At 41.9% G+C, this 23,065-nt stretch overlaps 1 protein-coding gene across 1 annotated transcript in view; it reads right to left on the bottom strand.

The window, feature by feature from the left end:
• Positions 1–23,065, bottom strand: part of LOC144685525 (fibroblast growth factor 10-like) — a 187,632-nt gene that overhangs the window by 140,854 nt on the left and 23,713 nt on the right. Inside the window, exon 2 of the mRNA XM_078550123.1 lies at positions 3,829–5,017. Coding sequence (XP_078406249.1) covers positions 3,829–4,117 — 289 coding nt within the window. The 5' untranslated portion in view covers positions 4,118–5,017. The remainder of the gene's footprint in view (positions 1–3,828; positions 5,018–23,065) is intronic.

Raw genomic sequence — 23,065 nt, 5'->3', positions numbered from 1 at the left:
TGAGTAGTAACCTTTCTGGTTCCAGTATATCTGAACATTGAGATGCGGCACCCGCAAAGCCATACATTTGCACTTGAAAGTATCCTCCACCAGGGGGAAGCGCACTATCCTAGCAAAACCACATGCATGCTCTGCCTGTGCTTTCCTGGCATACAGAACCTCTGAAACCTCTCTGGTACAGCAATAGACAACATAATGGGAAATGTTAGATATGATGCCTGCTGCAGCCAGAAAGGATTCTGATGCAAAGAAATTCGTGACCATGGTAACCTTCACAGCCACTGACAGTGCTGTCTTCTCCCTGCTCTGAGACTGTAGGTCAACCTGTAAGTGGTGGCAGCACTTGTGAATCTCAGATGACACACACATTATTCCTGGCTTATAAGTGGAGGTAAGAAAAGTGCTCTTGCAGACCCTAACTTGTCTTTTTATTTGCTGCCTCTGACCATCTCCTTCTTGTGCTTTAGCCCAAGGGTAGCTGCTACTATGGCACTCATGACTGACAGGAAGTGGTCTGACCAGAGCCCTTGCAGTCACAACTAATGCCTTTCCCAAGAGCAGCATCACTCACTGCAGACTTTACCAACTGTAGCTAACTCATCAAAACACGCAGTTCTTCCACAAACTTAAACAGAGCCAGTAGAAATTAATCAGCAACAAACCTTCAAGTCATCATTTAAATTGCACTGCTATGGGGTCCTTCCTGCTTGTTGTGTGTGTTTAACGGAGGGCATTAACTAGAGTGGCTAGTTACAGAATGGCAGCGCTTGTATCAGATCAGTGTTAGACACTGACTAGTATTGCAATCTGCCTACACTGCATGCTTCTGGCACATGCTTGTAACACCTGTGCCAGCAGCTTGTGTTTGGTGCAGGCAGCACCAGAAGTGAGTACAAGTGGCGTGGACACTATTATGGCACTAAAATGATGCTACAAGCCAAAATTTGAGTCTACTGCATTTTACAGGATGAGGCATTCCAGTTTTAGGTTTTCTCATAATGTATTTTGAGGCCTTGTGGTGCAATGGGTAATGTTCCTGCCTATAAGCCAGAAGTTCCAGGTTTGAATCTCACCCCAGGACTTGCTGGCCAAGGAAGATGCGTTCACAACAGGGCCAAAACAGGTTGATCATCAACTTGCAAATCTTCCCAACACAATGGTAGGCAGTCAGAGAGGGAGAGATCTCTGCTCAGTCATGTGATGGAAAGAAAGTTGGAGCCTCTACCATCACTATCATAGCTGCAGACTACAACAAGCATGTGAAAGCGCATGTTTCCACAGCAATTCTGACTCCCTGAGTGATCGGTAACCCTCACACATATATAAGAATTTACAACTACAATTGAGTCTAAGATCAAAACTTTCCCTAATTGTTACATTTTTTGAATTATAACAAATTAAACTGGAGGTATTTTTCACCCAATATAAGACAGTTGAAATGAAAAAAATCACAATTTTCACCTTCGCTTAAAAGGCAATTAGTCCTACAACATCTTAAGTAAAGAGCTAATTTGTTGCTCAATTTTGAATAAAGGTAGCTCCAAACATATCATTCAGATTTGAGAAACGATAGCCATAGGTTATAGGCCATAGGTTAAACCGTAGTAAGACATCAATTTGGAGGGATTCCATAGGACAACAAGGCTTTATTTCCTTGTAATTACATAGCTTAAAAGATAACATCTTAATGTCACTATACTTGTGTTAAATTACTATCCTAGCCAATAATTATGTCACGCAGTCACACATCACTCCACAGCCCATTGTTTTTTTTTGCGTATTTGCTCTATGTTGCTGCCATCGGTATTGAATTGAAAATCTCTTTCCAGGTTCTGTCAAAAAAGTTAAATTCAGATATTAAAGCTGAAGTGTGCCAATCTCTCAGCATTTCAATTAAAATGATTCTCAATTGACACTATTTTCTGTCTTTTTTTCATCCTGGTCTTTGCCCAGAATTGAAATGCTACGTTTTCTAAATGCTTCACAACAACTTTACTGGAATCTTTAGGAAAAACTTTCTATACTTGAAAAATGAACAATCCTTGAAGTACACCAGATTCAAGTTGAATGCAACACATTTAATCACAAATTCATTTAGAATCCATTCTAACATTAATTAACTATGAAAGAGATGCCCATTAACTGAAAACTGATATTAATTTTAATTCCAATATCTTTTATATACCCCAGTGGCCACTGATTATAAGTGTATGATTACAAGCTTAGGAAACCACAAACTAAATATGATTGAAGAGGTAGCTTATTCAGACTCATAAATTAATGGAGCAAATTGCCACCAAGTGTGGTGAGTGTTGGGTCTGCTGAATTACTGACAAAAGAAATATACACGTTTCTGATTAAGGAGTAGAAGGAGACAGACTTACTGCTGTTACAGGAAACTAATAAAATAACCTGTCAGGGGCACAAGCACAGACTATTGGCAAACTCTAAAATGAGCTGGCTGAATGGCCTTTTCACATATCCCAGTCTTAATACTTTATAATATATAACAGAAAACATAACCTTGAAAGTTGCACTAGTTTGGATCTTAATTCAGACTAACTTTGTTTATTGCTGAAAAGTGATTATTAATTTAAAATAAATGATTGCTTTGACAATTTTTGTATTTTATTCTGATAAGGCAAGATCCAATTCATTTATGAGTGAAAGATTAATCTATCTCTTTCAGATGCTGTTTTGACCTACTGTGCTTTTCCAGAAGTTTGTTTTCTGTACAGTGTTTAAACGGAAAATAGTTTGGAGCTTCAGTTTCATTAATAAGTCATTATACATATTTTCTCCACTCCTTTATTTATTATGCAATGGTGATTGTATACTTAAGAGATTGCAGAACACAGAAACACGACTTGCGCATTTTGGATGCTATGAAATAATAAATAAGGACAGATGGGGCCAAAGAGACCACAATTAATCTAATCTGGTCTCATGGTAAATGTTACTCTTGCGAAGCGGAGGGAAGATGCCAAAACATTGACACTGATAATGTCAGAAGTTGCGTTGAAATAAAAAGAAATCTTCCATTTAACTAACTGAATGCCACATTTTTCTCTACGTTTGTAAGGCACTCACAACTTTAAACAAAATCTTCACTGTTTAATACAAGACTCACGCAAAAGGAAAGCATGACAATTTTGAAAGGATTTATTCTCCAAATAAACTGAGATGTAATGTATTTGTGTTGAGATACATTTTGCTAATCATAGTGTTTAGAAGTTTAAAATGCCAGAGGAATATGACAAGAATTCATAAAATTACAGAATACCACAAAGAACCACAAAGTGCCACATATGTTGCGGACAATACAGACATGGAATAGTATCGAGTTACCAACAAGAAGGCATCGGAGAAGACAAATAGCTGTAGTGGTGCCTTAACTTTGCCTCTTAAACTGCAATCACTCAAAGCAACATGCAGGAAAAGAAATCAAAAACAGAACCAGGCACATTTTTAAAACTTGTAGTAGACTCAGTGCCCTTAACTTTAAATAAAATGGCTTCAATGACACACAGTAATTATTTTAAGGCTTTGACAACAATTTAGGGATCCCTTGGATAATGTTAACTGCTATAAAAGAAAATCGTTATGCAATAATCATCCCAGCAATTATGCAAAAACTACTAATAACAGGCAACTGTTCATGCTTTAAAGCTCCCTCTTGAAGCATGCAAGAAGTCTGCATTTATGAAGCAATGTGTTTTTGCTAAAAAAAAAATAAAAATCAGCCGTTCGAATTTTTACAAATGAAACTAAAGTAAATATTTTATTTTCTAACATATGGAAGAAACTGAATGAGGATTCCATACTCACTGAAAGGGCAGTTTTCCTTCTTTGTTCCACCGACCTTGCCATTTCTATCGATCTTGAGAAAGTACTTGGTGAAAGAGAACAGCCTCCTCCACCGCACATCTCCTTCCAGGTATTTGTAGCTGCGCACATGCCTTCCCAGGCTGGATGAAGAGCTTGTGATATTTGGAGACAACATATCTCTGCTGATGTCATTGCAGGCAACAGACGAAGAACAGATGAGGAAGAGGAGAAGGACATAAGCCAGGTATGTAAAGGCTGAGGCACCCTTTGTCAGTATCCATTTCCACATTGTACTGAAGCTCTTGGCACTAGAAAAAGTCTCATAAAAAGAAACATACTGGAATGCCAAGGACACTTATGCGGCAAGTCGAGAGTTTGTTGCTGGTCTTCTCTGTCTGGCCTCTGTTATCCTTTGAATGAAGTCCATCAATTTCCATAGCTCAGGTGGTGAATCATCTCCAGTGTGGGACCTATTTTACCACCTTCCACGTTTGCAGAATTACTGAACTCCTCAAGTATTTCTTCAGTGTGTTTTCTTTATTTGTTTGGTCACATCAGGATTTTTTTTGTGAATGCCCTTTTCTGAGAACTGGTTGATAACATAGCTCCACAAAGGTGTACGTTGTGCTGCAGCGACCTCACTTTTTCTTGGCTACAGCATACAAAGCTGGTTCAAATCTGTTGAAGACACCCGACAGCTCAAGGGAAGCTGGTGGCTTTGAAGAGAGAGACGTGTTTCGCCTTGTAGTAAACAGGTCAAACCCTGGTGAAAAATGTCAGTGATTACCACACTGAGGTGGGATGTGCTTACCGCAATGGTCAGCCTGTTATGGATCAGGCAGCAGTGGACATCTGAAACCATGTACTGGGAGAAAATTCCTTCTGAGGGAACTATGCAGATCACTGATTGTAAGCCTTCTGGAGCTTTCAGTCTTGCTAATTGCCGTTACTGTTCCTCTTTGCTCTGAAAGCCGGCCACCAGCATGGGTTGTATAGTCATGCTTTACTAATCTCACTCTCTTCCGGGCTGAACCCAACTCCCTCTAGGGAGCCCCTTTGGACTTGCTTTCCAGCGTGGGCTTTTTTGGCAGCGAAGTACTTGAGAGCCACCTGGAGCTTTCTGCTTTCTGACTGTTCCTGCACATGTGAAGGAGACCAGTCTGCAGAGTCCTGCAAACCAGATTATGTACTGGTCAGGAAGAGCAGAAAGACACAATTAGTTTCTTTTTTAACCTTTGCCAGCTTGAAGGAGGTCCTAATTTAATGAATCATCTGCTCTTTGCTTCTGTAGAAGAAACAAAGTGTTCACACTTCTAGTCACTGCTTTTTATTTTTAACCATGTAAGGATTCAGTCAGTTTAAGAGTTTCTTATGATCACAGGATTAAAGAAACCTCTGTAAACAGTTTGTAATTACTAACATGACTCATTCTCAGGGTTACATTTTCTCTTCAAAGCTCATGCATTTTGTATCATTACAAATGTTTTGATCATAAAAACACAATACTTTTCTCTTTAACAATAGGCAAAGCATGTAGAAAACACATTCTAGGGAAATTTGTGATGCTATCTGTATAATAGATAACCAGACACATTTATGAGTCATTTAAAATTTATAGATTTTTTTTCTCCTTTGTCTTTCAATCCCATCCACTGCATCAGTATCGCAGTGTCCCTCAGTGTCCCACTGCATTGTATTATTGGGTCACCTACTGGATTAACTTGAGAAAGCCTGAGAAAAGTTGTAGAGTAAAGATGGACTATGTAACGGAATTCAATCTCTCCCAATAGATGCAAGTCACTAACATAAATGTATGAATGTAGATTATATCTCTGTAATGAGGCCTGATTCATACTCAGTTACTTCAAAGGACTGAAATTCTACCTCCCTCTTAGTGGCAACAATCAGACCTTAATAGACTCCTTTATTAATTGTTTCTCTGTCCTATTTGAGAAAAATGATTGTCCTTAATGCAAAGTTTCAAATTAAGGGCTGAGTTTAAATTAATCTTATTTTGTTTTTTGTTAGAAAGCTACATGTTTACAGTTGACTTTTTTTAGATAACCATTATGGTGAACATTCAGTTTATTTGGTCAGGTAGTATTTAAGACATTACCCTTTATTCCATTCTTCAGTGTCTGCTTTTATAAAGTATATAAAAAAGCCTGTCTCTATGATCTGATTGGTAAAGCACAGATCTTTTATTGTTGTTTTGCACCGTGATTGAATAGGAAAGGTGGCTTCAATTCAGGGCAGAGGTGGCTGCAGATCCTTTGGTGAGAAAGACAGTCATAAGAGACAGAAGAGGAGACTGAAAGCTCCAGCAGGGAGGCCTCTGAATCTGTCACTCTGCTATCAACGTTCAGACAATAACATTCTTCACTAAACCGCACTGATTGAAATTAACTCTCTGTGAACTGCCAGACATTTCCCACCTTGACCACTGAGCAAGGCAATCAGCCTTGTGATTAAATAACTGAGAATTGCTTCCCTGGTATGATCCTTTCAAAGATCCCCAAAGCCTTATACAACCTCTCTCAGTTCTGACCTAAGTATCAGCAGTTGCCATCAGGATACATTTTAATGTCAAACTGGCATGATACTAACAGCATACATGCCATTGACATGCTTTTTAATTTTTAAAAATATTTTGCTACTTTTTTTACAATGCTAACAACATCACTGAAATTAAAACAAATGTTATATTGACATTAAAGACTGATTAAGTCACTGTTCATTTACTGTAAATCCTTACCCATTCCTCACAGAGGTAGGATTCACTAAAGCCCCAATTATAGTATAAGCCTTGCTCTGCAATGCAGTTATAATGAATTCAACTTGTGAAACTTGTGCTATAAACTGACAATGGTGCAACAACTCTCCCTTCTGGCCATGAGCTCCACACCAGTGGGACACTCATTGCTGTTGCTGTGGTATATACTCTCGCCTATAGTCGTACCACAGAGTTTAGCTTTTGATCCTCACCACATTTCAAGGTACCTGGATGCCTGCGCAGCTGGATGTGCCGTAGGTCCAGATGTGCAGCAATATAAATACAGTAGATGTCAAAGCCTACTCAGCGACACCTAGATAAAGCTACTCTGGCAGTTATTCTAGGTTTAAGTGATGGTATGATTTACATGCCCTGTGAAGTATGGGAACTTCTTCCACTTCTCATTTGCAGGATGAATACAAAATTAAATGCTACATATTATAATCGGATTAATGGTGAAGCATACAGCAGAAAGTTTATTTGAACAACTCAGAAGATTATGAAACTATTGTTCAGTGGGCACACCAGTGACATTAAATAAGCTATTCTGATTTTTCCTTACTGGTTAGAAGTTTTCTTAGAAGATTGATGCCTGTAATTTTATACTAAAACAAGTTCAAGAACTGTGATATTCTTTTAAAGTGGTGTGAGTGACTCTGGATCAGAAGTTGGAAAATAGCACTTACTTTTTTTCTAAACTGACAATTTGAACAAATTACTATTTATGTTTTCAGTCAGAACTTGAAATTTTAGGATGTTTTTTGTAAGTTTTACCCAGATGTACTGAGCTCTCTTTTATGTTTGTTGTGGCGGCGTAAGACAAATGTCTTCCCAGCTACTGCTATAAACTAAAGCTTGCTTAATGGATATATTTAGAAATCATTGGGTACTTTTATGGCAGCAGCATTTTACAAACATATTGACATTTTAGAGCCAAGAAACCTATCTTTATTTTTCCAAGCTGTTATAACCTCTTCACAGGGAGAATAGTGTGTAGTAGTGGTAGGATTCACAGGCTGATTAACAGTCTTCAATAGGACAACTCCTTTCATGGCTTTAACCATCATTATACTTTTGTGGGCTCCTATAACCATTGTAATGGAGGAGGGCAGAAATAGTTCACTGGGCTGTACAAGTATCCCACTGGATGCCAGTTCAGAAGAGCCCGCTTGAGCTTCAGTCTTCACTCATCAGGACCGTCAGAGCAGTGTTCAAACCTTGCACCTTCCGACTCAGAGACAGAAACTACCACTAAGCTAAAGGTTCTTGTCATTTCCGAACTGTTATCTGGTTAGACCTGGTGTCACTCCATCAAAATAACACTTTTAATATACAAATAACTTCCACCTCTGGAACTACAAGATGCCAGATGGAGACTATTTTTAAACCCATATATTTTCAAACACAACGGGAAACACAACGTCCCTCTTCTGGGTGGCAAATATAAAATGGTGGTTTTGCAGCCTGTAAATAGTGAACCATGGATTTAAAAAAGCTGAAAATTGTTTGTTCCTCAATTGCAATATGTAGCAAAATGCAAAATTAAGTGTTCCTGCACTTGCTCAGCCATAGGACTTTCACCATTGAAGCTATGGAGTACAAAGTATGAAACTAATTCTTTGGGTTGAATTTTATTAATTTCAGTCCATGTCAGATCCAGATATTCCCTATAGTACATATTACAAATAATTAAAGCTAACAACTGAAATTTTGTTTTACAGTTGTCATTTTTGTTTCAATACACATTAGAGACTGGACAAACACTTATTTTATTCAAGCAAAACTGATCCAAGCACAGAATCCTAATATACTATTTTAAATCACCACTTATACAGCAGCCCAGCAAATTTCTTATGCATTTCATAGGATCCAATTTTACTCCTAAAATTAGCAATTTAAAAAAATCTTTATCTAAGTAAACAGTGGAGACTCCCTACATTGTTGTCTTTTGGAACCATCCAAACAGCATGCAGTTGTTAAAGGTCATGCTTGAAAGAAGTGGTTTGATTTGAAATACTTCATATCAGCATTAAATGGGTTTTAGGTCACATTCAGTGGCCCAAACATTTACTAGAGGTAGATAAATATTTTTTTAATCTTTTGCTTCCCCTCTAATTTTAATTTATTTTTATTTCCTGCTTTTGATCTCTTTCGCTTCACCCCATGCCACAACAAAGAGGGGTAGGTAACCTGTTGCCAAGATTCTACTAGTGTTTCCCTGTAACTGGCTGCTAACAAAATTTTGACTGCAAACAGCACTATCCCGATCTCAGACATTTCCTTCTTTCTCCAAAGAAACATTTTGCCGATACTCGGTTCCAGACCTACCTTTACATGCGCCACCCTTACAAATATAGACAAGTGTTTATATAGAATTGTGATCTGTCAATGTATTTTTCCTATTTCTCATAGTTCTTCCATATTGACAGTTGTGCTAAGTGTGCTAATTGAGGTGTGGATATCAGTTTGTGCAAAGTTTTATGCGTAAATCTATGGGCAGAATTTTACGCTCGGCGTGTAGGTGCTTGCCCAACACGCCCGAGCGTAAAATGACATACGATGATGTCAGGCGTGCATCCCGACGTCATCTGGCACTCATGCGATATTTCGTTTGGCGGGCGTGTTCCAGGGTTGGCTGCGCGCCCACCGATAATTGAAAGGATTATTAAGGCCATTAACAAGCTAAATAAAATCAAATTTACGCTGCCCATCCAACCTAATGGTTGGCGGGCAGGCGAAAAGGCCAAGCGGCCTTTACATTTTTTAGAAAACCTCATCCACGAGCGGGATGAGGTTTTCTAAAGCAAATAAGCATTAAATAAAAACTTTATTTTTGACTTAAAAACATGTCCCAGCTCATGTGACAGTCACATGAGGGGAAATGTATTTTTAAATTTTTACTGTCTTTATTAATCTTTTAAAAAGCGCTTCAATCTCCCTGAGACAGCTCCGTGCCTTAGGGAGATTGAAGCGCTCTTTCACGTGCATGTGCGAACTGCGCACCAGGCCTGCTCTCCCTCCTCCGCTCGCCCACAAAGGTAGCGCTGAGTGCTGCCACTCATGATCCATACAGGTGGCGCCGAGCCTGCCCAATGAGGGAACAATTCTGGCCTATGTGTTTTCATTCTGGATGCATTACATTGTCCTTGTGGGTTTCTCTGTATTATGTTACTATTTAGTTAGTTGCAGTCCTTTGTGCAGAAGAATAAATGAAGAGGAAGTTTCTTTATTTTCTTCATTATTTTCTTGTCCCACCTCTGTCCTCTGTTTCAGTCACAAAGCATTCTCCCAATGAAAGTATGACCTCTGCCCAGTCAGATGCTAGAATGGCCTGGGGATCTCATTCTCAAAGTTTCCCTCAGGTTTGCACCATGTTAATTCCCTATGTAATGACCTCTAGATATAAAGCTGGGCTGCTGGGAAGACTGTGAGAAAATACAAAGTGCTTTTTGTATTAATATCATGACTGGGCTCTGGGTGCCTTTGATAGAAGAGAACTGAAACCATGCTGTTGCAAACTAGTGAACATTCATCGACTATATATACTATTCACAGAGACAGACTTTAGCAGGACTCCATTATAATCTTCTTCCGTCAGGTTCTAGTTACATGTGATCTGACATCATCTGACATTGCTGATGATGCACTCTAGCAACATAGCTATTAACCTTTTATACCATGCTTTTCTAGAGGGAGGAAAAGAAGGATATCCAGAATCTATCCAAATTACCCCTGTAGGTGGCTGCTTAAACAGCTTCATAGACAAAGAGCTGGGACCATGTCACTTGCTTGGCCTATTGCCCATGCGATAGTGCAACATGGGTGATACAAGCAGCAGAAGAACATAAATTTGGAAAGGAAAGCGGTAATTAAGTTGCTACTGTCTCATAAATCAAATAGTTTTTCCCACTTGTTGCAGTTAAATTAAACAGCGCATTGGATGCAACTGAAGCCTATAAATCACAACTATTTACATTTGTCTAGCCCTGTCCCAAAGCATTTAGCATTTTACGGTAGGATTGGTCAACAATGAGCAGGAGATAGGCGAGAAGATAGTGGTAACAGAAGACATGATCAAAGAGGGGGTTTTGAGGATGGCTTTTGAAGAAGAAGAGAGAGTTTTCAATGGAGAGAGATTTAGAAAGAGAATTCCAGAGTTAAATTCCATGAAAGCTTCGGCATCAAGAGTGAATGAGGGTAAGGAATATGCAGTGGACCAAAGATGGGATCTAGGCCTGAAGATGATGACACAAATAGGATAAAGCAAGGGCATGAAGAGGATTATACATGAGATTTTACAGTTGATGCATAAGCAAACAGGAAAAAATAGTGTTCAGCAAGAGATGAAGGGTGTGTGGGATCTTGTCCTGGTCAGAATACATGCCCCAAAGATGTAGGTGAGTTGGAGTTTGTATAGGTTAGAGCTGGGGTGTGTGGGCTTGAGGTGTCAAAGGTATAGATGAGGGCCTCAGCACTGGAGAAGGAGAGACAGGGGCATGGGAGGGCAATGTTCCTGGGGTGCAAGAACATGATCTTGGCAATTGGTCAGATATGGAGATGAAGATATGTTTAGCATTGAATAGGGCACAGGGACTTTTCACCTGTGTTCAGCCTTAATGCACACAATAGCATGCATTTATATGGTCGATTTAACATAATTAAACATTCCACAACACCTCAAAGAAAATTGAGCCGTGGTGGTAGAAGGGAGGCGACTGAAACGTGATCAAAGAGGTAGATTTCAAAGATGCTTTTGAAGGACGGGAGGGAGATTTTAAATTTTGTTTTTATTTTCCTTGTGAGGCAAGAATGAATAGGATGGAAAATTGGGCAAACAGCATTGCAGGCTTGTGTTCCATTCCAATGGATTTTCCTGCCATGCGCTCAACCAAGCTGATGTTTTATGCCTCAGTGCTAAAAAGGAAAATTTGCCCAAATATTATTTCACACCTTTATATGGCAAATGTTCAGGCTCAGTTATGATAAAACATAGATTCCATTTGTTCTAACACACAGGCAGTAAAAAGCAAATATTTTGCTTTATTAAAATCTCACTTATTCTGAGCTCTGCTGTTTATAGGTAAGGCCATTAATAGCACATTGTGCCGAATGGCACTTAAAAATCATGGAAGAAATTACAACTGATCCACAATGTCATTGTGTTTTTATTTTCAGATATCTCTTTTGATTTTACATTTGGCAGAGGCTCATAGACATCAGATATCTGGACAGCTTAGTTCCTTGAAAGAACTGCTTGCCCCTTCTCACTCACTTCCCTCTCTTCCTAAATGTGTATTGCTGACATCTTTAGCTATCTCAGAAGCTATTGAAATAGTTATTCTTGAGGCATTTTCCATACATGTTGAATAATAAATGTCAAGAGTGAATTGCAGATGTGTTATATTATCTTGACTGATATCTACAGCAAAGAAACAGGCCAAACGATGCCAGTATTTATGGTCCACTTGAGCCTCCTCCCATTATACATCATCTCAACCTGTCAACATACCTTTTATTCCTTTCTCCCTCATGTTTAGCTAATTTCCCCTTAAATACATCTGTGCTAATTGCCTCAACTATTCCTTGCTTAGTGAGTTCCACATTCTCACCACTTTCTGAATTTCTTATTGGATTTATTAGTGACTATCTTAAATTGAAGAGCCCTGGTCTCATTCTATATTAATTTGGGACTGGTATCAGTTCTATGTAAATAAATGCTTTGGTGATGTGTTTTTCTACAATGTACTCTTGAGCAATGATTTAGCTTGATCAATATGATCATTAATGTGTCATGGTGAGTGCATGGACCAGGATACTAAAGGGTAGCTGACATTTGTTTTAAGAAAATATTTTTAGTTCTAATAGGGTGGATTTTCATGGAGTTGGGAGACTTTGTGGGGGTGTAGAAACGGCAGCCGGGACCCAATTCTGGGATTCCCGAGTCCATTCCCGGCGCCCCCAATTTTCAGCAGTGCAGATTAAGGGTGGGGCTGATGTGGGTCATGAGCCGGCACCCTGCACTCCGGACCTGGTTGGCTCCATTGCAGAGATAGGCATGTCCTAGCCTTTTCATGGAGTCAGACCAGCTTTAAAAGGACTTGTAATTCACGGCATCTCAGAGGTGTTGTGAGCCACTGTCTGGATGAGGGAACCTTTTAAAACTAAGTTCAAAAGATCGTATCCATGCCCTCCATAATAAGCTGTAACCCTCCACCCACACACATGGCCCCTCAAACCCTCCATGCCAAACTATGTCCCTCAAACTATCCTTCATGGTACCTCATAACCTCCATGCCAAACTACACTGCTCAGCCCACCTCCCATAGTCCCTCATATACTCCATGCCAAGCTATAGCAATTCCATGCCCATTCATCTACTATACACCCTGTACAGAACCAATTAACCCAAGTGTAACAATAAGATGTGTAAACAAGATTTAAAAAACAGTATTTCATTCATAATGTCCTACTATCTTAAATAAACTCCTTTCACTACAGCCCCATAAAAGTGTTAATCATCATGTCAATCATGAGCAGGCATGGATGGGGCATGCGGAGTGTGTGGGGGTGAGGGGGTGTGAAGCATGTGGGTTAGATGTTCTTTGTTTTTTTGTCATTATTACTACTGGGACAAAGTCCCAGAGCACCAAACTGGGCCTTTTAAGCTGCTCACCACAGTGCTCAGCAGCCCCTGTGGCTAACCTCCAAACTCTTGCTAGGGGAGGTGAGCCCGACTCCAATTAGCACCCCCCACCGCACCCCCCTCCAACTCACCCCCATCCCCCCAGAATGAAAATCCTGTCTTTGCTGGCACTTTCTCCAAGGCAGACAGTTGGACTGGGCCGTGGTAGGGCCCACAGAACTGAATGGCCAGCTGCCTGACTGGGAGAGGGAAACACTGCTGAGGCCATGAGGAAAGTCCGAGGGCATCTCAAAATGGAGGATGAAGCCTTCCGCAGGAATGATTATGGCTGTGGTCATTTCAGCCTTGTGGCTCTGTCATTGGATGTTTGGGAGGAATCGTCAATAACTCTCCAGCCTGTAGCTTATATACTCCGGAATGAACTAGGGGAACAATGTCCAAGGCTGGGAAAGTTCCATGGGCGTGCAATCATGGCCCTTGATTGGGGCTTTAATTGGAGCTTTTGTCTGCCCTCCTCTGGCGTGGGCTGCTGATTCCCCTGGGAAAGTTGGCCTGAGGCAGGAGATGACGGGAGCTGTCCCGACAGGTTTTCCCACTACTTTCCTGGCCTGTCTGCATGGAGCTAGGAAAATTCAGCCTGTGGAATTTGTGGGGAAGGGATTTTAAAAACAATTTCAAAGAAGGCCTCTGAACCAGGGAGTTTGGGTGTGGTGGCGGGGTAGGGCTAGGGGGCAATCAGATTCCTATGGTAGAGGGGGGTTGATATTCAGCAACCTTGAACCAGTAGGCCAGATTACAGTGATATTTCTAGAGCTCATTATACAGAGGGCACTGCTGATGCACCAACATTGTCAAAGGTCCATTCCATTGTTCCTTCCCACCCGCTGTGAGTTCAGTATGAATTGCAACCTTGAGGATTTCCTAGACCAATATTTTTTTTGACCCTATTACAATGGATTGCACACTCTCTAAGCAAGAAAGCATTGAATGCCTTGACCAATTTCATAGCTTTTTCCAACCACTGGACTCTTGACTATTATTAATAATTGAGTAAGCAAAAGGGAAAATTTCCTCTCTTCATTACTTCAAGTGAAATCATAAAATAATATGTATATTTATTGTCCATTTGCATAAAGGAGTTAATTCCATACTGTCAATTGTTCCTCTACATAAAATTAAATAAAATTATGGCCCAGATCTTCCAGTCTCTGGACCGTCGGAGACTGGACATACCCCAGAAGATGTGCCATGGGACCCATGGGAAGCTCCAATGACTCTGTGGGAATTGCCCGGGAAGCCTAAACAATCTCTTACTTACTGGACCTTCCGAGAAGGTCGCCAACTCTGAGTTAGAGTCGGTGACTTTGGACAATTCCAACTTACTTACCCGGATAGTTACCCAGAAAATGTTACACAGAAAAATCCTAGTCTAACTCCTGGGTAACTATACAACTGACCCGCCCAATCACCCACACTGACCCCCCTGATTCTCCCTCAGACTTCCATGACTACCCTCCGCACTCCCCAACTCCTCCCCTGATCCCCCAACTCCCCCTCTCACCTGACTAGATTAGCCCCACCACACAACTAACCCCCTGACACCGTGGCTTCCCCCTCAGCCTCTGACTCCTCACCTGACCCCCCTGACTGCACCCCAATTCCTCTCTGACCTGATCTGCCTAGCCCCTGGCCTGATCTGACTCACCCTCCCTGACCCTCCGATTCCCCCTGACCCGAGCTGCCTAGCCCCCGACCTGATCTGACTCATGCTCCCTTACCTCCCGATTCCCGCTGACTGACCTGACCAGTTCCTGCCACCCGACTACTGCCCTAAAGCCCGATCACCCTCCTGATCCCCCCGCTGACTACCTCCCTCACCCATGACTCCACCCCCAGCTCCCAACTTCCCCTGATCGGACCTGACTAGCCCCCACCACCCAAATAATCTCCCTTGCCCCACCGACTACCTCCCTCACCCCTGGCTCCTCCCCCAACCCCCAACTACCCGCAACCCGACCTGACTGTCGCCCACCACCCGACCTGCCCCATGACCCCCGACCCAACCTGACTAGTCCCCGACCTGACAACCCCTCCCAAACCAACCCGACTACCCCCACCGACCCACCTACCCACTCACTCATTCACCTTCCACCTTACCCACCTACCCACCTTACACACCTGCCACACATACCCACCTGCCTCCCTGTCACTCTACCTCCTGCCACCCTACTAACCTGCTACCCTACCCCCTTACCCACTTACCTTCACTCCACAGCTTTATAAAGAAGTTTTGGGAAATTTAAACACTTTATTTACCAGAATACGGCAGCTTGTGTCGTAAAAAGTGGGTGTGGCTTGTCTTCCCTGGAGATCCAGCGCTACGAGGAAGCAGCTCCATTTCAGCTATGCTTACCAGAAATGCATGGAGCAGAATAGCGGGAGAGGAGTGGCAATTACCACTCTTTGGAAGATTCGGGGAAATCTTTTGCAAGGTTATTATTATAAACCAAGGACAGTTTAGTAGAATATGTTGGCCTGAAATTCCTGTTGTTAGGGAGGGTGCAGACTGGTTGGATCATCTGCTGGGGCAGTGGTGGAGGTTAGGGGTGGAGGGAGTAGGCTGTGATTTGGTGCATAATCTAATGTGAAATCCAGCTATCCCCGGAATTGTGCCCATTCCAACCTCATTATGCCCAATGGAACTCTGATCAGCTGAGAGCTGGTGTGAGTTCCTTTGAGGTCCTCATAAAGGTCTCAAGAATGCTCAAAGGAGAGTTAATAAATCCCAGAAGGGATTGATTATCTTCAACAATCAGGCATGTAGCTCCCTTTGGAGCATTACTAAAATACCTTTGTTTGTTCTTCAGGCTTTTGCAGGCCTGGCTGAATGGATGTGTGTGCTCTGATTTCATTGGCAGAAGAGGCCAAGCACCACCAAAGCGCCCTTACAGATGTGGGCTGCCTGCCCTGTGTGTTTAAGATCCAATCCAGCTTGGGTTGGGGCCTATGGCAGTCAATGGTGGCAGATAGTTCATAGGCCCTGCCATATGTAAGCTCGTGAAGCAAGACTCGAGAAGCTTGATTCCTTTTCAATGGTTTGGTGTAAAGAGGAAAACACCCCGTTCGGTCCCCTCCACCAGGTGTTATGATGAGCTGCTGAGGCTGTGCGCTCTATCATTCTCTCAAAAACAGCTTACAGAATCACAGAATCACAGAATCTCACAATGCAGAAGAGGCCCTTCGGTCCATCGAGTCTGCACCGACACGTAAGAAACACCTGACCTACCTACCTAATCCCATTTACCAGCACTTGGCCCATACTTGTTATGTTATGACGTGCCAAGTGCTCATCCAGGCACTTTTTAAAGGATGTGAGGCAACCCACCTCCACCACCCTCCCAGGCAGCGCATTCACCACCGTCACCACTCTCTGGGTAAAAAGGTTTTTCCTCACATCCCCCCTAAACCACCTTCCCCTCACCTTGAACTTATGTCCCCTCGTGATTGACCCTTCAACTAAGGGGAACAGCTGCTCCCTATCCACCCTGTCCATGCCCCTCATAATCTTGTACACCTCGGTTAGGTCACCCCTCAGTCTTCTCTGCTCCAACGAAAACAACCCAAGTCTATCCAACCTCTCATCATAACTTAAATGTTTCATCCCAGGCAACATCCTGGTGAATCTCCTCTGCGTCCCCTCCAGTGCAATCACACCCTTCCTATAATGTGGCGACCAGAATTGCACACAGTACTCCAGCTTTGGCCTCACCAAGGTTCTATACAACTCCAACATGACCTCCCTACTTTTGTAATCTATGCCTCGATTGATAAAGGCAAGTGTCCCATATGCCTTTTTCACTACCCCACTAACATGCCCCTCCGCCTTCAGAGATCTGTGGACACACACGCCAAGGTCCCTTTGTTCCTCAGAACTTTCTAGTGCCATGCCATTCATTGAATACTTCCTTGTCAAATTACTCCTTCCAAAGTGTATCACCTCATACTTTTCAGGTTTAAATTCCATCTTCCATTTATCTGCCCATTTGACCATCCCGTCTATATCTTCCTGTAGCGCAAGACACTCATCCTCACTGTTAATCATCCGGCCAATCCGCAAATTTACTAATCCTCCCCTCCAAAGAGTCATCTATGTCGTTTATGTAAATGACCCATTTGTTTAGTTTATATCAGATATTGTTTCTACATAAGCAACTGTTATTAAAATTAGTTTTTTGTGAAACAGCTAAATCAGCTTCTGCAACCGTTCAACCTTCGCTATCAAATACTTAAATTATCACATAAATAAAATAATGATATTGTTACAAGTTAAACTTATGAAACAGTCACTATTTAGTACAGAACTTGAATATTGCTGAAAAGAGAGACATGTTGCTGAAGCTTTTTGTCTTGTACTCATTAGGACAAATGCAAGAATATTACATTTCAAACAATCACAACAATTTATGCTGCAGGAGAAAAGGGGGTTGATTAGCTGGCAGTTTTATCTGTTATATTAAAGCACATCATGTACACCCCCCAATTTCAGAACATTGAGCCTTGGAATATTGAGTTGGAGTCCAGAATCATCTCACAATGTTTTTCTTGTTAGCCTTCTATAGTCAAATTGTCTCCATTGCACACATCCTATTCCACATTAAATGCAGCTCCTATGTCATCCCTGTCCTCACCAATCTTTGTTGGTTCCTCAGCCCTCCAGCACATCAAAATCCTGTTTCTTATCTATAAGTTCCCCATAGCCTCATTGCTCCCCAACTGTTGCAACTTTACTCATCCTTATGTTGCAATGTGTATCTGTCTACTCTTTGAGCTCTGGCCTTCACTTTTGCCCTAATAGCTTTCAGCTCTTTTTTGCTTACATTCTGTAATGCTCTCTAACCCTGTCTCCTTTCGAAATTCTACTCCTTTATTCAAAAGTCTCAAATCCAACCCTTTGTTATCATCTTCAATTACCAACATTAACACATCTTGCTGTCTGGTTATTTTTGCTTCAGAACCACTTTGAGGCTTCTATTATGTAAAAGATTCTTTCTGGAGCCCTTAGCTTATGAGAGCATTTTCGACATTCCTATATTTCTGTTTCATTGAATCTTAGTGAAATTAACCCACAATATATTTCCTATTATTATTATGAAGTAATATTAGCAAAAATGAACAATAGTCCAACTTATTTAATTCATAATATCCTTGAAATGAACTATAAAGTTTTATTTATTTTGGATTTAAATTCAGAATTAGTGTTTGAAATTACAAAAGGGAAGAAAAGCTGCAACTCAGTTTATACTATATAAAGTTCTAGTTAAAAAGTTAACCCACACACACAATAAGCTTGGCACAGCTTTAGAAAAAAATCATTGTAGTTTTCAAACACAAGCGAATCAAACTTCCTAATGCACTACTGAAGCTAATCACAGAATGCAAATTCGTTTGGGTCCAACCTCCCCAGGGAACTTACCAAATTGACGAGCTGAATTGAAGGCACAAGTTTTTGAGACTAAATTCAAGAAAATGAAATAGCCACTGTTTCAGAAATCCAGAGACTGTCTAAGAATGTCTGTTTTATAAAATTTCACCAAAGGAATCTCTCTACAATGCATGATGTGTACTGTGATTCATGCTTTCTAAGGGCTTTGTGCTCTTACTGACTGCACATTCTCTTCCTTTACTATTGTGCACCTTTTTTTTCTCTTTTTTTTAAGAAGTCTTTGTTCATTGTACTGAGAGCCCACAAAAGAAACTGCAAATCTACTCTTTTGTACAGACAGTTGGATACCATGTCAAAGTGTTCAGTTTAGCCAAATGGAACTTGCATCACTTTGGCCATTGGCTGGGTCTCCAGTTGTGGTTTGAGACTCACCTGAGTAACTTGAGAGTTCTGTTCAATTTCCCTTCACTTGGCTTTCACAGACCAGTACTTTTTACTTCACCTCATCTGTCTGCTATCATGTTAACAAGCTGAAGTGAATCTCTGCAGAGTATTGACAACATAATAAAACTGGATTTGGATTTCACCCTGTAAAGAATGACTCACTTCTTAGGTTTTAAAATTCTAGCTAGGTGCTTTCATCTGCTTCAGTGATCAAAACAGCTGACTTAGCATTGACCAAATGAGATACAAAAAGGTAACTTAGTTTCACTGCCCCAACCAAGGTTTTGTCCCCTCTGAATCTGTCTGCTTACAGGTACCTATGTAAAGAGAAGAGGGCAGTAAGCGTGAACCTTTCATTAAAGGTGCAAACGTTTATGGTTGGGGGAAGGGAGGGGTGATGGGGGAAAGAATCTGCAACGACATTTTAAAAGCAACAATTTATTCCCCAAATCAAAAAGGAAATGTGCTGTAAAGGCAGCAGCAGAAATACAAAGCACTGATGGTGTATAAGACATGAATTATAGTTCTTACAATTATTACCACAAAAGTGGTAGCGTTGTCTCCATTTAAATGGAGATGAACATCCAGAAATTCTAATTATGTTGTTGCTGCATTAAATTGCAGTGAAAGCCTGATGAGATGACATCATTAGGATGGGTTGGAATTCTGATCCAAAGGTAATCGTGGGCTGGATTTTATGGCCCTCCGCTGGCATGTTTGAAGGCAGTGGGCTTCCAGCCCACCCCTGACCAGTTTCCCAATTTAAAGGGGGTGGTGGAGTCATTGGGTGGCCTGCTTGCCCTTGGGCCTATTGAAGGCCTTAAAAGGCCAATTAATGGCCACTTAAGTGCCTCATTGTGCTTCAGCTGCTATTTTACCCCATGGCAAGGGAGGCCCAGGCCAAACAGGTAGCCTGGTAGGTTTTACTGGGCTAGGGCGTCAGGCAAGAAGTGGAGGGGGAGCCACCTTTGGGGGAAGTCCCCTGTGTCCATTGGAGACATGCCCCAAGGTGATACCTCCTTTAACCATCCTGCCCCCCACCTCCCTCACCCTACTTGCTGTAGTCTGCCAGCCAGCCACAGCTGATACCTGAGATTAACTCAAGGCTGGCTTCCATAACCACTGGGACTGGCTGCACTCCCAACAATGGCCACCGCTCAAACCTGGCGCTGCTGGGCTATAGAGCTGCTGGCTAATCAGATTGGCTGGCAGCTCTTTAAGGCAGGACTTCCTCCTCAGATTAGAAATGGAAGTCTCACCCTGAACCAATTAATACTCCACCAAGTGTAAAATGGCTATGGGGCAGCTGGCTTTTTTGTGGGCATGCTGCCAACAGACTTTTTGTTTGGGAGGCAGGAGGGGTGATGAACATGGTGCCCCCCCTAAAATATAGCCCCTTATAGGGATGTTCTAACATTAAAGAAAAAATTGTTGTAAAATGAAGCTTAAAATATTTGTAATTTTAAATGATCTTTGACATTATTATCACTTGCTTTTTTGATTGCAATTAAGCTTAACGCAATATTGTCACAGGCCTTCTCATGTAAGCGCTCAAACTGCTGTTTTTCCCTTGTCTAACAAAGGCATTGCTGGGGTGCTAGTCATTTTCTGGTACTTTGTCAAAGTGGCTTTGCTTCAACCCAGACAATGAATGTTGGCAAGATATTTCACTACAAAAAAAAGGGATCAGCTCAGTCCACTCGTCACGTGATATCCACTTTTCTGCACCAGTCATAGGACCATGATCAGGAGTGGAAACTCTGGCTGAGGTAATTTGTTGTTTCCCTACAACTGCTCTTGTTGAGATTAGTTAACTCAAGACAGACCAGCAACTGAACCTGGGAAATTCAGGCAACTTGCCACGCCTCCTTTGATAGCACCTTCCAAACACACAACCTCTATCACATAGAAGAATGAGGTACACAAACGCATGGAAACACCACCCATTGCAAGTTACCCTCCAAGCTACACGCCACCTTGAATTGGAACGATATCATTGTCGTACTTTCACTGTCACTGTGTCAAAAAGATTGAACTCCCTTCCTAACAGCACTAAGGTGTACCTACACTACATGGATTGCATTGGTTCAAGAAGGCGGCTCACCACCACCTTCTCAGGGCAATTAGGAGTGAGCAACAAATGTTGGCCTAGCCAGCATTGCTCACATCCCATGAATGAATAAAAAATAGTACCATAATAGTGGAGTGCTATTGGCACAGACCCACTGACCTTGGCCATTCTATATGTTCATTAATTAGAGGTGTTTATCATAAGTGAATCATGCATTTAATCATCCTCAGCATTGTATTACAAGCAAGTTAATGTTAAATCTATTTATCAACAATACAATCTTTCAAAAGTTTCCAAAGATTTACATTCCTGAAATTTCAAATGCTTTATCATTATACAGTACTACTTCAGCTTACTTTCTTCCTAGTGACTGCAAAAGGTGCTGATATGAGTAATCTGAAAGATACCGTCAAAGCTGCTGACATTTATCTGAGAATAGTTGACTTTAGGTAACTTCTGAGGGAAATTAAATGTTAATTGCTGGGGAGATATCACTGTGAATACTAAATTCAGTACCTATAACCACCTGTTTCATTAAAAGCCCATTATAAGAACTGACAGTTCCTGTGACTTTTGTAGATAGTGTTGGGATAGGTATTTTCAATGTTAGAGCTGTAATGCTATGTAACAAGGATTTGTAGTGATTTAACAGTGAAAGTATATCACCTTGTGGTTATGTAATCTGGGCACCACAAATAACTCACAATATTTTTTGAGATTTGTTTTCATCTGCTTTTTTTCTGGAACTTAAAATTTTACAAAATAAAGAATTAAACAAAGTAAAATGTAAAAACAGTCTTCTGTGTGTAGGCCCTGTGTTGAGGGTCTCGTCTCCTTCCAGCTGGATCTCTGCATCCATCCTATCTTCCCTCAGGAGGGACATTTGGCTGAGGAGAATCCAGCTGAGGATGTGAGGAAAAACTTTTTTACCCAGAGGGTGGTGACGGTCTGGAATGCACTGCCTGGGAGGGTGGTGGAAGCGGGTTGTCTCACATCCTTTAAAAGGTACCTGGATGAGCACTTGGCAGATCGTAACATTCAAGGCTATGGGCCAAGTGCTGGTAAATGGGATTAGGTAGATAGGTCAGGTGTTTCTCACGTGTCGGTGCAGACTCGATGGGCTGAAGGGCCTCTTCTGCACTCTGTGATTCTGTGATTCTGATGGTGTTGCTGCTGCTGTTGTGCCTGCTGCTGCTACCTGTTGGTGTTGCTGCTCCTTTTGTTCTTCATCTGAGGTGCAAGATAGCAGGGTTCAAAATGCATGGGGGTGGCGGGCAAATTTGCTCTTGAAAACCCCCAAAATGCCCAACAAAATTCGATCACTTGGGTGATCAATGAGAAAAAAGTTGCCCCCATATGTGACAGAATCTATGAGGAGCTGCTCCTCCAATCACAGGCTGTCTTTCTCCCGCACTTGCTGCTGATAGGCTTGATTGCATAGTGAGCCTATCAGCAGCAAATGTGAGAGAGAAACAGCCTGAGATTGGAGGAAAATGAGCAGTAGGAAAGTGAGTGGTGGCACATCAGCCTTAGCACTGGAGCGACAGAGGTGAGAGAGTCTGCAATGAGGAGAGAGGCTGTGATGGGAGAGAGGATGTGAAGGGGAAAGAGGCTGTGAAGGGGAGAGAGGCTGTGAAGGGGAGAGAGGCTGTGAAGGGGAGAGAGGCTGTGAAGGGGAGAGAGGCTGTGAAGGAGGAGAGAGGCTGTGAGGGAGAGAGGCTGTGAGGGAGAGAGGCTGTGAAGGAGGAGAGAGGCTGTGAATGGGAGAGAGGCTGTGAAGGGGAGAGAGGCTGTGAAGGGGAGTGAGGCTGTGAAGGGGAGAGAGGCTGTGATGGGGAGAGAGGCTGTGAAGGGGAGAGAGGC

The sequence above is a fragment of the Cetorhinus maximus genome, chromosome 1, assembly GCF_964194155.1.
Source record: "Cetorhinus maximus chromosome 1, sCetMax3.hap1.1, whole genome shotgun sequence".
In the NCBI taxonomy this organism is placed as follows: domain Eukaryota; kingdom Metazoa; phylum Chordata; class Chondrichthyes; order Lamniformes; family Cetorhinidae; genus Cetorhinus; species Cetorhinus maximus.
This window is presented reverse-complemented; position numbering and strand designations above follow the sequence as displayed.